This window comes from Branchiostoma lanceolatum, chromosome 17 (genome assembly GCF_035083965.1).
Source record: "Branchiostoma lanceolatum isolate klBraLanc5 chromosome 17, klBraLanc5.hap2, whole genome shotgun sequence".
NCBI classification, from domain to species: Eukaryota; Metazoa; Chordata; class Leptocardii; order Amphioxiformes; family Branchiostomatidae; genus Branchiostoma; species Branchiostoma lanceolatum.
The window spans coordinates 11580567-11594860 of record NC_089738.1 but is presented as its reverse complement, the minus strand read 5'-3'; the positions used below and the strand labels follow the sequence as shown (position 1 = coordinate 11594860).

Here is a 14294-nt window from a genome sequence, read left to right as displayed (position 1 = left end):
ACAGATACATCTCGTGCACGTTATCCATCCATCAGGGAGCGGACCTACCGTAAAAAGACTTAACTCGGTATCGAGGAGGTGGCGCAGAAGTTCACAATGCTCCCCTTTATACACCAGGTCGTGAGCATTACGGCTTGGTTTATTGGAAGCAGTTGAAAGTACCGTATGCGCGCTTTCAAATGCCAAAGGAGAGTTCGGTTTACGAGGGGTATTACAGCGCCTCGGCTTTCAGGTTTTACGGTGAGGATTGGAAAATTTTAACTTGACGGTCGACCTGAATCCAACGGTAATTGTGAGTCCAGCAGGCGCATGGCAATGATGGATATTTTTACAGGCTCCCAGCATTAACTAAAGGGACACTTTCATCTTTATGTAGATTGTTGGCGAGAGTTTAATGCGGCGGTAAAAGTAACCCCCTCAAAACCCAGTATAGCCTTCAAAGCCCGGTAGTGTCATTGACTGAATGAATGAATGTGCCATATAACGGTATTTGTGAAATTGTAGCACCCTTCCTTTGCACATGGGTACACTTCTCTTTTACGAGTCACCCTCCATTCTTACCACCTCTGCCAAAACTCTTCACTTTCGAGAGCTGTAACAGGGTATAGTCACTTCCCTTAGTGGATGTCTGCCTTATTAATGGATATATGATTTCATCGTTAGGGTCAGTATGATTTACAGTGGTTGATGCAGTAGTATTGTTGATATTAAAACCTTAAAGGGTCAATCTGACACCTTTTGACACCTTCGAGTTGTAACATTTTAGGGCCAGTTACTCTTCCTCGGAGGCTAATATTTATAACCATAAAAGATATTGGAATTGTATCATCTTCTCAGGCGTTTCTTTGTGTGTTTTCTTCTTGCAGGTCACAAAAAGGTTGTAAAGAAAGGTGAAACCAACTCCTATAGTTGCAAATCGGAACTTTTGTCCAGATTTTGTTTAACTACTAAAACTACACAATTTTTATTTTTTTATTAATCATTGAGACCCCGAGTCAACATGCAACAGCAACACAAGGAAAAAAGAAGCTCACTTGGGCAATAGGACGATTTTGTGACTGATATTTTACAGTTGCAGGACAATTCTGAGTGTATTTTGTCATTTTCTGTTAGTTTACTTGTATGAAGAGTTGATCACCCTTTTTCGATTTGTATCCACTTGTGCAAGCATTGCCAAATTTTTTGCCCATATGTCAAAAGAAGTGCAATTTTTTTTGGCAAAAAATTCAATGTGGATATGGATGCAATCCATAAAATAAGATAAAAGATCTTGAGAGGGGCCAAAATCAATGTGCGTGTTGATGCTATCAATATATAAGAATCATTGATTTTTTTTATATTGAATAGACCAAAATCAATGTGCGTGTGGATGCCATCTATAGAATTAATTTTTGGCGGCCTAGCTTGGCAGCGCCGGCGATCATGAATACAAATAGCGGTGATACTGCTACATTACTCCCTCATCCAAATTTCATTACCTCTCGCTGTCTTATCCCCGCCGCGTGAAACTAGTTACGACACCACGCCGCTCCACTAATGTCGCGCCCATCCTGTAAAATGTAAAGCCTCCCATGTGAAAATGGACGGCAACCGTCATTAGTGGAGTTATAATACTTCGAAGTACGCTGTAACAAGCGCGGGCTGAATTTTTATGACTGCTGTTCAATACGTGTCATTTGACACACGGCCCTTATTGAATAATGAGGGGTTTCCTTAAGTGATCTTAGAAAAGAAACCTGTTAAAGATTGAGAGACTTCTATGGAGAGTTTGGTGAAGATTAAATTTTGATTCCCAATTGGCTAATTTCAAAGTCTCACGTTTTTTTACCACACTTCAATTTCGATCATGTTCATGGATTGTTGAGTGACACATATTACTTTTTATGCATGTTTATCATATATTGATATACAATTTTTTTCTCAAAGCACACTTGGGAAACATTCATTTGTACCATCCTGTCAGTTGTACAAACCAGATATAGGCCTTCACTTTTTAAATATTTTAGCTTCTAACTCTCTAAGGAAAGGACTATAAAACACAACAAAGCAGATTTACAGAATACAATTTTTATTGTTTTTGTATTTGTTGTTTTTCTAGCTCTTTTGCTTTGTTTTACAACAGTAAAATGTTTCCAGGTGTAAAGTTTTGTTAGATGTTTCCACTAATTCTGTGGGGTTCAAAATACCACCTCTCCCAGCAATGAGCTCTGGAAAAACATTTCAGGTGAAGTAGAGTGACTGTCCATAGCTTTTCACGTCAGAAAATAGAAAAGGGCCTAGTGCAGTATTTTTGATCACCATTCAGTTTTAAAACAAACAAGTTTCAGTACAAGAAGCCACTTCATATGCCACCAATCAAACTAAAACAAAACCGTTTGTGCAGTGAAATATTCGGTCCTTTCAGTTTATTTTAAACAAACTGGGGAAAAAATTCTGTCAACCTGCTATTTTGTAGGTAACAGAAGTAACATGTCTCAGGCACTGTCCTGTGAATGAAGTATCTGCCAGTTTGCCATTCAAGAGTCAAGACTGAGAAGTTGTGTCCGCGGGAGGCCATGGTTTGATTTGGTACTAAATCACCCGATCATCTCGGACATTCGGCGCTGTATCGCCCCAGGTCCTGTGTAGTCGTTTAGGTAACACGCACAGTTTATTACACGCACAATGTCACAGGAGTGCTGGGACGGCCCATTTGCAACTGTTCGTTATTCCGAATGACAAGATAATCATTGCTTGAAGGGTGTATTAATAACTCAACATTCATATCATATTTGTATGACTCTCCCTATTAAACAGTACATCTATATTGTATGCATTAGTGTATGTAGGTATATCAGCATGGAAGATAGATTTGTTTTGAGAGCAGGTCATTTCATACTTGACCTTATGACCTTGATCGGAATTTGCGTCTGCTCACTCATCTTTAAAAGCCCCAATCACAAACATGTACATTGTATGACAGGTTTACGACTATCGCAGTAAATTAACATTGCTGGGAGAGTTGCAGCCGTTTTGCACAATATTCAGCCAATTTGTCGTGTTAAAGCTTGTTAAACATGCTTATGGACATTCAGTTCTCTCATAGCTTTGCTGAAAATCGTAGGACAAAAAAGTCTAAAAATCAATAAAGGTATGTTTATTTGAGTTAAAGTTGAATAGGTCTCACATGGTCTGTAGACGCACTTGTATGGTAGGAAGAAATTTGGGAGCGGTTGTTTGTTATTTCTTTCCAGATATATAGATTGAAGTGACCAGTGTAGCATACAAGATACTGGGGGGAGAGCTGCAGCCATGCAAATGAATTGTAAACTGGGCAGTCACGTATTTTGTATATGACACATCCATGCATATCCGAGCATTGGCGCCTGGAGGGATGTCTTACCCGTCATGCCATTTTGCTTCGGCAATTTACGATTCGCGTAATGCAATACCGCACCTCAGACAAGCAAGCACAGAGAATACACAAGATTTAATAAAGACTTCCAAGAGAAATTGGGCGGCTTGTAATTCGGTGTACGTGTGCATCTGTGAAGATATCTGCTGTGAAATTACTTCACAATTTATCAGGTGAAGCTTAGGTGGGAAGAAAGAGCTATACAGTAGTTATCGTATTGTTTGGGACCGTTGGGTCCGGATATATCGCCAGGAGGCTTCATATCCGCCAAACCCAGAACAAAATGAAGCCTTTTCTGTCCCCCAGAGAGAGGGTTGACATTGGCGTTTCAATCTCGCGTTGGGAGGCGGGTACAAATTTGTTGATAATGTAGTAGGACTGCCACGGGGGGAGGCGTCTCTGGTGGGCTCTGATAGGGGGAGACGTCGTCGAGGGAAATCAAGCAAAGAGCTTTTAAGAAGCGATGAAAAACGAGCGTCTACAGTTTAATAGACAGGTTAAGAATCTCGCTGTATGCCGTAGGTAACAACATTGCTACTTGAAAAGAAAGGAACGCTGCAAAGCCTCACAAATATCTTTGATTGGATAAAGTTATTAATGGCTCTTGGTCTACATCCTTATATGTCACAATGTGAATCATTTTTTAATGAGGCTGATAGAAGATGATGTATTATGCTTCTTGTATCAATTATGTTGATAATTAAGGCTTTGAAAGAAAAGTCTAGCAAACCTTTTCAAAATAGTATCTGTTCATTGGTCATTGGTGTAAGCACTACTGGTAAAACTATTTGGAGGTGACTGCAATTGAGTAATGCAACTACCATCCACAAAACGATAGTCCTGACTTCTGGGATTGACTACTTATTGTGGGGAGGGGGGCATCGTGTTGGAGACTAAAGCAGTATACATTCTCCCCATCACTTAACATTGATTGGATTGAAATAAAATGCCCTTCCAGTGAAAAAGAAACTTTTTGAAGGACATTTACTGATAATCCCATGCCCATGAAATGCCTGACTGCTGGCATGTTCTTTAGAGGTCATGTTTCACTGTCAAGGTCATCCTTGAGTGGAACAGGTGGTTGGTGACACTGGGGTCCCCGACATGTGCATTACGTGTCCCAGCCTGACACCGGGGCTTGCAGCTGTGTGGTCCGCTGCCTTTGCCATGCCAACATCGTTCTGGGGCGGTGTATTCCCGGTAATTACCAGCCTAGTTTGGTTCAGCCCACTGGCCTGGTTTATAAACTACTGGTGGGAACCGATGCAGCACGGGCAACTTTTACATTCTGATGTTATTCTCCAGTTTTCAAGGACATGACACAGCACTGGAAAGTTACAGTCCAAACCTGTAAGGAATGTTGGGAACCCTATATTAAAACTTGGTTGTCAATATACATGTATACAGTAGTTCACTTGCTCACTCACTCGTTAAGTTTTATATATCATTCGAAAGAATTTGTTTCCAAATCTGCAATGTCGTTTTTATCATAACACAATTCGAAATCTATATGAAAATTTGTCAGGGATCCCAGATTTCTAGACTCTTCCTGATGCGAAGGGATGTTAACTGTAATTAGATAATTTACAAACTTACAGATAATATTACATAAATTCTTGGCAATTTTTAACACTGTTACACAGTGAAAAGTTATTGCTACGTTTCTGTTTAGCCTTTCTGTGACCACTGTGCATTAAGAGATATAATCCTGACAAACGAGATTCTTGATGGTAGAAAACATCATGTCCTTTGCTCAATCGCTTGTAGATGAAGGTATTATATGCACCTGTGGCGTTCCCAGAAAATTGAGGCAAAGGAGTTTTCGTGAGATAACAGACCTCACACTGTGTTATTACGAATATCTTAGATATGTTTATCATGTTCTCTGCACCTGTGGTGGTACAGGTGCAATCTGCAGTCTCGCCTTTTTGCTGCTTTGTCTTTTTTTTTTGCACCTGTGTAACGTGTGTGTAGGTTTATTTGTCTGAGTGTGTAAGGGAGGAAGACAGAGAGAGTGTGTGCGTGTTTGTGTTTGCAGTATGTATGACATCATGTGAATGCAACAGTGTATTTGAAAAGCTGTTGTTGGGTGGTCGTTAAAGTTAGTTAAAGTCCTTCCCGCACCAGATGGTGCATAGGGCTATGACCATCTCAATTTTATCAATAGCCCTTAGGCCGCACAACTTTTTGCAATCACTATAGCAGGGGGCTTAGTCCACTGATAGTGGCATGTGTTCCATTCCCATATTCTTTCCCAAAGCAGAGAAAGCAGTTTGTACTATTTTTTGTACCAAGTCTTTGGTATAACTCGGCCGGGGCTTGAACTCTAACCTACCAAATGCAAGGCGAACACTCTAATCACATTGGCCATTGCACCGGTTTTGTTGGGTGTAACCAAATGCAAATATTTTGCATGTCCCAAGGAGCGAACACTAATTGTTTAGACATGTTCAGTGAACACTGTTCCAGCCTTTGTGCCCAGTTTCAGGGTGGTATTCTGTCACAGGTACTGGGTGACTGTCAGGGCCAGATGGCACACAGGCTGTGTTTGAAACTGAGATTCTTTTTTCCGCGATGGGGACGGTAAAATAAAGTCTGTAATAAGCAAACTTTGGAATTGTTTTATTTTAGAAAATTTGGTTGATTTGTTTTATTGCCATTTTGACATATTTAGACACCTCAGCTAACAATGAAGTTTTGATTTTGTTTGAAGAAATAAATTTCAATTAAATTTGCCAGCCACCCAATATTAAATTTACAGTCAGTGTCAGTTTAGACATTTTGCAACAGTGCCAAATTAGACTGTTTGAATGGTTTCACTGTTTGAAGAAGTAAGTGATAGGATTAAAGATATGCTTGGAAATATAACCCACAGCAGCTTTCCATAGGGCCCCATACAGAAATGGTAGTATCTTTTACTCCAAACAAAATAAACTGCAGTCTGGCTGGGTAGATAGGTCTTTCCAGATCAGGACTAGTGCAACCAGTAATATTTCTGCATGGAACAATCAAAGGAGGCAATGTTACTGATGACAATCTTTGAAGACAGTAACAAATAGTGATATCTCTGTCAAAAATAGCCTGTACAGCGATGAAAGAAAACTGCCAGGGATCACAAGAAGTCTGAGACACTTTCTCCTCTTTGAAGAAATCTTAAGTGTTTCCAAAGGAAGGAAAATCATCAATTTTGCTTCTTGAATGTCCTCCCATTTTGGCAGGAGTTGAGAGTTAGTTGTGTTTCGCAACAGATGGCAGTTGGGATCTGGGGTATTGTGGGTAATGTGACACTACCCAGCAGTCACCTGTTGGTGGAGTTAATCCTCTTACCGCTGCCCCCCACCCCCTCCTGGGAGCCCCCTACCTACATCGGCCAAGATTATCCCCTACAAAGTAGCACGATAATCACGTAGATCATAGTTTTATTCACAAAATCTTCAAAAGCCGTATATCATCTTATGCAGTAGTGGTGCAATAAAATCAGAAAGTACACTTTCATCACATTACTTTGGGAGGTACTTTTGGGTTGAGTTCCCTCAATTTCATTATGGTAGCTTTTATACAACAGGCAGTAACAGGCAATTTGTGTAAATGACTGCATTTGTTCTGTGGAGAAAATATTGTACATTTTATTACCTATTCTGGGATGTTATGGTAGTATTGTTTTGTTTGTTGGTTAGAGATATTGGCAGAGGTTACCTGTAACTTACTTAACTTCTGCTGTATTTGGAATAACACAGAACTTAAAGCTGCTCAAAATGTTACATTCCTAAAGAGCATAAACTCAGGTACCCCTTCAAACTTCATTCTGAACAGTCTGCCGAAGATGTGATTTTTAACGACGGATTGAGTGGTGAGAAACTAGCTTGAAAAATGTGGGAACGCTGTACCTCGCGACCTATGCAAATGAACCCAGCCGACTCCTCTGCTCCAGAATTTGTAGTGCTTTTTCTAACAGATGTGAGTTTGTGACTTGGCACAGTGAACCGCACGACCTCGCACCGCAAGTCTGTACAATCACACCCCGGTGTGAGGCAGAGACCCATCTTTAATGCATCCGCCAGCCCTGGCTTTTGGAAACTTTTAAATACCTAGCTGCCACCGGTAGAGGTCAAGTTGTAGCCGGGCCAAGTGCGATGGGTGCCAAAACTCTGGCACATGGTGAAACAATCTGGGTGCAGGAGATAACTCGGTGGGCTGTACCACTGCCAAATTTCCACTTTGTACAGCACAAGAATGTCAAGATGTTCTTTTGTGTTCTTTTCCCAGGCAGACTGTTTTTCGGTTTCTCAGACTGGAAGGCGTTTTGGCCAGACTCTTAAACTGATATGAGTTCAATGTCAATGACCTGAAGCTAGTGTGTTACGCCGAAGGGCAGTTATACTGGCTATACAGAAACAGAAACATTCTTCAAGAGTTTTTAAGTCATTCAGTTAACTCAATGTTTGTTAGTGGTGACTTGCGGTAAAACTGCAACAGCAGTCTCTACATAACACTAGAGGCACCCTTACAATGCCTCTGCATAGAAAAAAGAAGTTGGACTGAACAAGTGATTTACCAAGACCTTGCATGGGGTTTGTCAAGATCAAAACTTTTTACCGGTAGTACAGATTGATCAAAGGCACAAGAAACCTGCAAATCAGTCTGTTACTTTGAACTTACCTCAAGAATTAGCAAATAATCATGGAAAGAATTTAGACAGGAAAAGGACTGCCTTGTATCTGAGTCTGAGTCTACGCTGATACAAGCCAGTTCTGCAGGTTCAAACAGACTTTGGCCTGTAACGTCGGTAGATACACGGTAACACCTCGTTTCTTTCCTCCCACACGTTCGCTCAACGAGCTCTTAAGTAATAGCTGACGTGCCCGTTGTAAAGAAATATACCACAACAGTGTGATAGAGCTTACTGTTCAATATTTGCTGACATTGATGGTTTACAAGTTCAAGTTGCACCTGCTGGTGTGCCTCAAGTTCAGCTAATGTTGTGTCTAAAGTGATCTTGAAAAAACAGTTTAAGTGCTACGTCCATGTCTAAGTCCATGTCTTGAGAAATTGTGCTTGGGCTCCAACCACTGCATAGGTACAAGCCAGTGCAAGCTACTGTATAGGATTGCATTCAGTGCTCCACTTGACAATGATTTAAAGTAATCAGTCTATTTTTTAGAACCGAGAGTTGAGTCGTCATACTTAGATATGTTCCTTTTATTACAGATCTGTAATATGAAATTTTTGCTGTCATGTTCTAACATTTCTCCCTTTAAAAAAATGGTTCATATGCTGAAAGATTTGACATTAACATATTTTGTATTCCCTTTTTCAGACAACAACAACCACAAGATGTCATCTTCTCCCTGATTCGTGAGATGGCTCCTCCCGGCGTGAAGACCGTCAACCTGGCTGACGCGCGGGAACGCACCCTCGCTAAGGGCTTCACGCCCGACCAGTTCGACGAGGCCATCGAAGAGTACGAAGACCTCAACGTCTGGCAGGTCAACGCTGCGAAAACAAAAATCACTCTGATTTAGTTCAACATAAACAAACAACATGTTCAAGGTTTGCTGAAGGTCAGACAAGGGTCAAGAGTGAAGTATTTCATTCTTAGAATGGCAGGAAAGTTTAACAGTAGATTCTTAAGAGCCTCCAGCACTTAGAATTCAGTCAAACGCATAATGCTATCAATTTAGATACATTTATAATCAATAGTTTGCATAACCATTGCCAGAGAAAAAGGTTCTTCTAGTTTGTTCCTCTACTCTGAAATTTCTTTTGTCTGTGAGTTTATTGTTATGTGCTAATTTGATTGACAGTTTTCCTTTAAGTTTGTAAACACATCCTAAGTATTGTCGTGTCTTGAACTGCCAGATAGTCATGCAGAAAAATGTTTACCTCGGTAGTATTTTGTATTTGTCGTGTGAAATTGGAAAAGGATTCAGATAGATCATGCGCCATTACAGTGAGCCTAGACCGAGTGACTATCTTGTATCCTGTGTGTAGATTTTTGTGTTAACTGTACCAATATTCAAGACTTAAAAACACTTACATATGGCCATGTTTCACAACACATTCCTAAAATTGGACCAAAAGACAAGTCTAAAGTATAAGCTACGGTGTTATAAGCATGCCTTTTTATGTTTTTCACGTCCAACAAAGTGCCTTATTGATATTCAGCTCGTATAAGTGAGAAACCAAGTGTCCTTGCAGTGTTAATTCTGATGAGGAGCTATTGCATAGATGATGAAAGGTAAACATGATTTTTAAGACTCTACAACCTGTAATCATGTGAAATGTCATGTAAAGACCATTCAACGGTATCTACTTTATCATACAACTTTTAATGGGTGAAACAGGTAGCATGAAACAAGGATAAAATGGGCCAATATATTTTGTAGTACCCATAACATGTTAGCAGATAACTTTCTTTTCTTTGCTGTGTGTTACAACAAAAATAAAAGAAATGTTGAAACGTAAATGTGCAATTACTGAAGTTTCATCTTTTTGTTTTATGATTTTTAGAAATGTGATTCATACTTGTTAGAGATCAATACTTTTCTTAGTCCCTCACCCTCCAATATTCTTTGAGAGCAGTCTTGTCAGTACTGAACGAGAAATATGCCCTTTCCCTACTTCCTTCCTTAACCTATTTATTCTTTTGCATACATTACATATACACCTGCACAGAATACAGGAGGTTAATTGCCTTAGACCCACAGTGTAGGCTTGAAGGACAGCTTTGGCATTTTGAAAGAGTTTGGAAGAACACCTTGAGATTTAACTGAAGATGACATATTAAGTGTGCAGAAGAGTTCATGGGCATGCCATTACTCCTTTATAGGCTGAGTGCGAAGAGAAACCTGCTTGTGTCGCAAGATCAAGATTGCATTGTGGATAAGGTCAGGTGTCCTGTATACATAAAAGTCACAGGGAGAAACATTGCCGTGTGAAGAGGACTAGCAAGACTTTTATCACCTTCCCAAAGTCAAGGGTGAGGAATGCAGTGTGAAGGAGTCTACAGATGTGCCTTATCAGAGTCAAGAAGTCTCAGCAAGACTTAAGTCTTTAAGACAGCTGAAGTCCTAAGACTAAGTGGAAGTGAGGTGTGAAGTGATGTGGTTCAGAAAGTGGCGTTTGCCTGTGCCCCCCCTCCCATCCTGGACATCCGTCCATCCAACCATCAGCATTCAGCAGCCGACCTTACTGTTCTCAAGAAAACTCTGCACGACTTGGAGGGAATCTAGACAGCATTAACCGCCAAATTTTTAATGTTCCGCTTCCCGATATTCCGGAGTTCTGGGTTTATGCGGAATGAGGGTGGATGGGTGTGGGGATGAACCGCAATTACACGTGTCAGATCAGGGAGCGGCCTAGCTCAGCGGTAATGGTGTGCCCGCGTGTTACACGGCGTCAGATGGAGATGGATGAAGGTTTCGTATGGATTCTACCGACGGAAATGCCAGAATAATCGCCATCGAATCAATATTGGTTAATCTGGGCATTAGCAAAGCTGCAAACGACATTTTCTTTGAGCGACATGTTCAATACAGAGTGAATAAGGTGGCCTGCAAACAAGTGTTTTCCATCATCTGCATCAACCATCTGCATTTGTATTCTGTTCTTGTGGAACAAGACAGCAGAAATTATCATTCTCAAATTACAACTTAGACACATTTCTATACACAAAAGTTGTGTTCCCAAGACTCTAACAGCCCGACTTACGAGATAAAGATCGTTACAGAATATCAATAAGCTGCACCACCAAAAGACCTCCCTCCCTAGCGACTGTCTGACTCTTCCTCCAACAAAATTATTGCCTGTAGCAAAGAAATATGTTTCCAAAGCATTTATCATAACTTTTTGACATCCACCCAAACTATCGGAGAGAAGTTAATAGCTGCAGGGATCGATTGCATCTAAAATTGTGACTCAAATACATTACAGTCCATGCACAGTAATAGATAAGCTTTAAACATAAAGCTTCAGATAAAAATGGATAACTTGATTGCTCTTAGAGTCGTGGACAGTGAAGGCTATACTACAGTCGTCATTTCCAATGTCATGCGCTTGGAACCCCCAATCAACCCGTTAACTACGGAAAGACAAACGACCGCCGTAGTTGAACCAATTCCATTTTGGAATCCTTCGGAATTCCGCTGAGCCATTATCCCGGGATCTGGGGTAATAGGCAGGGAATTTGGTTAGAGAATCAGCGGATGGGGTCCTTAATGACGCCAGATGATGGTCCAGACCTGGGAGCCATCCCGGTCGCAGAAGGGGCACGTGAGTATGTGACCTTATCTGGACGGCAGTGACTGAGGAAACTCCAACATATGTCACAGGTTGTACTTCCGACAGAGGAATCTAAAGTCAGTCTAACTCTACAATTCAGTGGTAAAAGAGATACATGTAAGCTTTCATTACAGAAATTGGGAGAAACTATTACCTGTATTTTTGCAAGCTCTATCCTTTAGTCTTTCAGTGTATGAAAACTGTTTTTTTGTTGTTTTTTTTTTTTTTTTAAATCGTTTTTTGATACCAATAGAAAAAAAAGACTTCTGTCTGGGCAAATGATGATGATATTTGAATAGCATTTGGCTCAAAGGATAATGCTTTTTTCAAGCAAATGCTACAACTTTTGAATTGTTATCACTCATCCATTGCAAATGCTAATAGAGCAAAAAATGCAACATATTGCAAACTTTTTACAGTGGTTTCTGAAAATGATTGAAAACCCTATTTAAATACCTCATGGTACATGAATACAAGGACAGAATCCCACCAAAACTTCCACATTGATTACCTGAAGCCATTAATTGTAATCATTAAGTACTTAAGTCACACTGTTGGCCGTCATTAATTATCTTGACGTTTTGAGGAACTTTTTAATGAACAACTCTCTGTATGATGAGTAACATCCCTTGAGGTTCGGTGATCCCTGTGCTTTTGGGAATTGGGCTATATCGTTATGCGATGTTCTCCCCTGACACTAACTTTATATCGAGCACTATTCAGGAAGTTGATGGACTTATTTGTATGATATGATTTCATTTATGACATCATCGGAAATTGTAATCCCATACATTAAGGTAGAGATGCCATTAGATAGATGAAAAAAACATTAAACCATTTTTGTTTTGACTTAACATAAAGTTTGATGTGATATTCTATTATAGATATGCCCAGCTTTATAGGTTTTGCCGGAAATGAGTTTGACCAGGATTGCTGGACACAACTGGACAATGGTGCTTTGGTCACTTTGAAAGTTATGTTATCAAATAACTCACTATGTTTGACTTTGGCTTGCAATACAATCATGCAAATCTGATCTGATCGAAAAAAGGCAGTTATTAAGATGTAATACCTAGGGCACACCAATTCCAGTTGGATGTATGAAAGTGATAGAAACTTGCAACAAATGGTGTATCATGATGTTTAGTACGGAACATGGATTTTTTGCAAATCTCTAGAAACTTCCAAATATGAAATAATATTTTTGTGAAATTTTTAGTTTAGTATTGGAGTCAGTCAGCAAGAAGCGTGTCTAAGAAAAATGGTAAAACTAAATTTAACCGGTAACACAAAATTTATGAATGTCATTGGAACAAATTTGTGAAAAAAATAGTCTAAAAGAAAAAGTACCATTCAGTTCTAATGTGGGACCAAAATGTCAAAAGCCAAGCTGGCGCCTTTCATGGTTCCCGAAGTTTGGCGGTATTTATAGAGACTGTAAGGTTACTACTGCTGCTTTCACCCGGCGCTTTACCGACCCTCTGTGACCCGTAAAACTGATATTATGCACCAGTTCTGATAAACCAGGCACCACTTTAGCTACACTCCAGCCGCCCAAATGAAGAAAAATGAGAGCATTATCACCCGATGAAAAAACCAATACAAGTTTTAGCGCCCTACATTAGGCAACGTCAAGTCAATAACATGGACTTGATTTGGAGCAGTATTTAATGGCCAAAATCAGAATATGCAAGAACTCCAGTCCAGTGCGGAAACATAATATATGTGACATGTACTTTCAAGGAAGTTAAACTTATAGGTAAATGTAACCTAAACTTGGTACTTGGTATTGTCAAATAACATTTGAAAACCTTAAAATACCTTATATTTCAGTAAAATTTTAATAGTGAATTGCTTATATTGATATAATTATTGTTGAGATGAGAATACATCTTCAATTATCCAAATTTTGTGATTCACAATTTTTGCTTGTATTTTTTTCCATGCAGCACAGCGATCAACATTCCACACAAACAACACACATCCTCAAAATACCGTTTGCAAAATTCTGCAGCTTTTCCCCCATGGACTAAATTCTAACCCGACAGAAACCATTTCCTCTGCCCTAAATGGCTAATGTAGCCATAGTTAGTTACTTCCCCAGAAAGCAAGAATTAAAGCCTGGACCTCTGCCAGAATCTCCACAGATAGTTATCTGAGTGGGAAGACCACCTGGGTCCCCCTGGAACTGGAAGCTGATGGATTGGTGAATGGCCCTACACATGCTTTCAAGTCATTAGTTATATCCTTGAACTTGAAATTCCTGCAGAAATGATGGCACCGGATGGCTGGAGGGAAGCAAACTACATTGCAGCTCATCTGAATGAACTTCCGGAGGGCGTTTGAATGAATGTTTGAATGAAATATAGTCATTGTCGCTACATGGGGTTGATTATGTTGGTCATTCTACGGCAATGTTTTATGTGTTCTCAGGGTAAAAGTGGTGAGAAAGACATAAAATGATAAATCTGAGGTACTAGTATGTTCTTATGTAATATTCTGGACGAATATCTGCACTAACCTAAGACACATTGACAACGATACTTTGAGCCTAACTTTTCAAACAGAATAATCTATTCATGAACAAAGCAAATGTATATAGAGAAACTGCATGCTGAAC

General features: G+C 39.9%; 1 protein-coding gene across 1 annotated transcript in view; it reads left to right on the top strand.

Moving 5' to 3' along the window:
* LOC136423022 (DNA replication licensing factor mcm7-like) overlaps positions 1-9860 on the top strand; it is a 41542-nt gene extending 31682 nt beyond the window's left edge. Inside the window, exon 18 of the mRNA XM_066411012.1 lies at positions 8712-9860. Coding sequence (XP_066267109.1) covers positions 8712-8916 — 205 coding nt within the window. The 3' untranslated portion in view covers positions 8917-9860. The remainder of the gene's footprint in view (positions 1-8711) is intronic.
* Positions 9861-14294: the final 4434 nt, after the last annotated feature.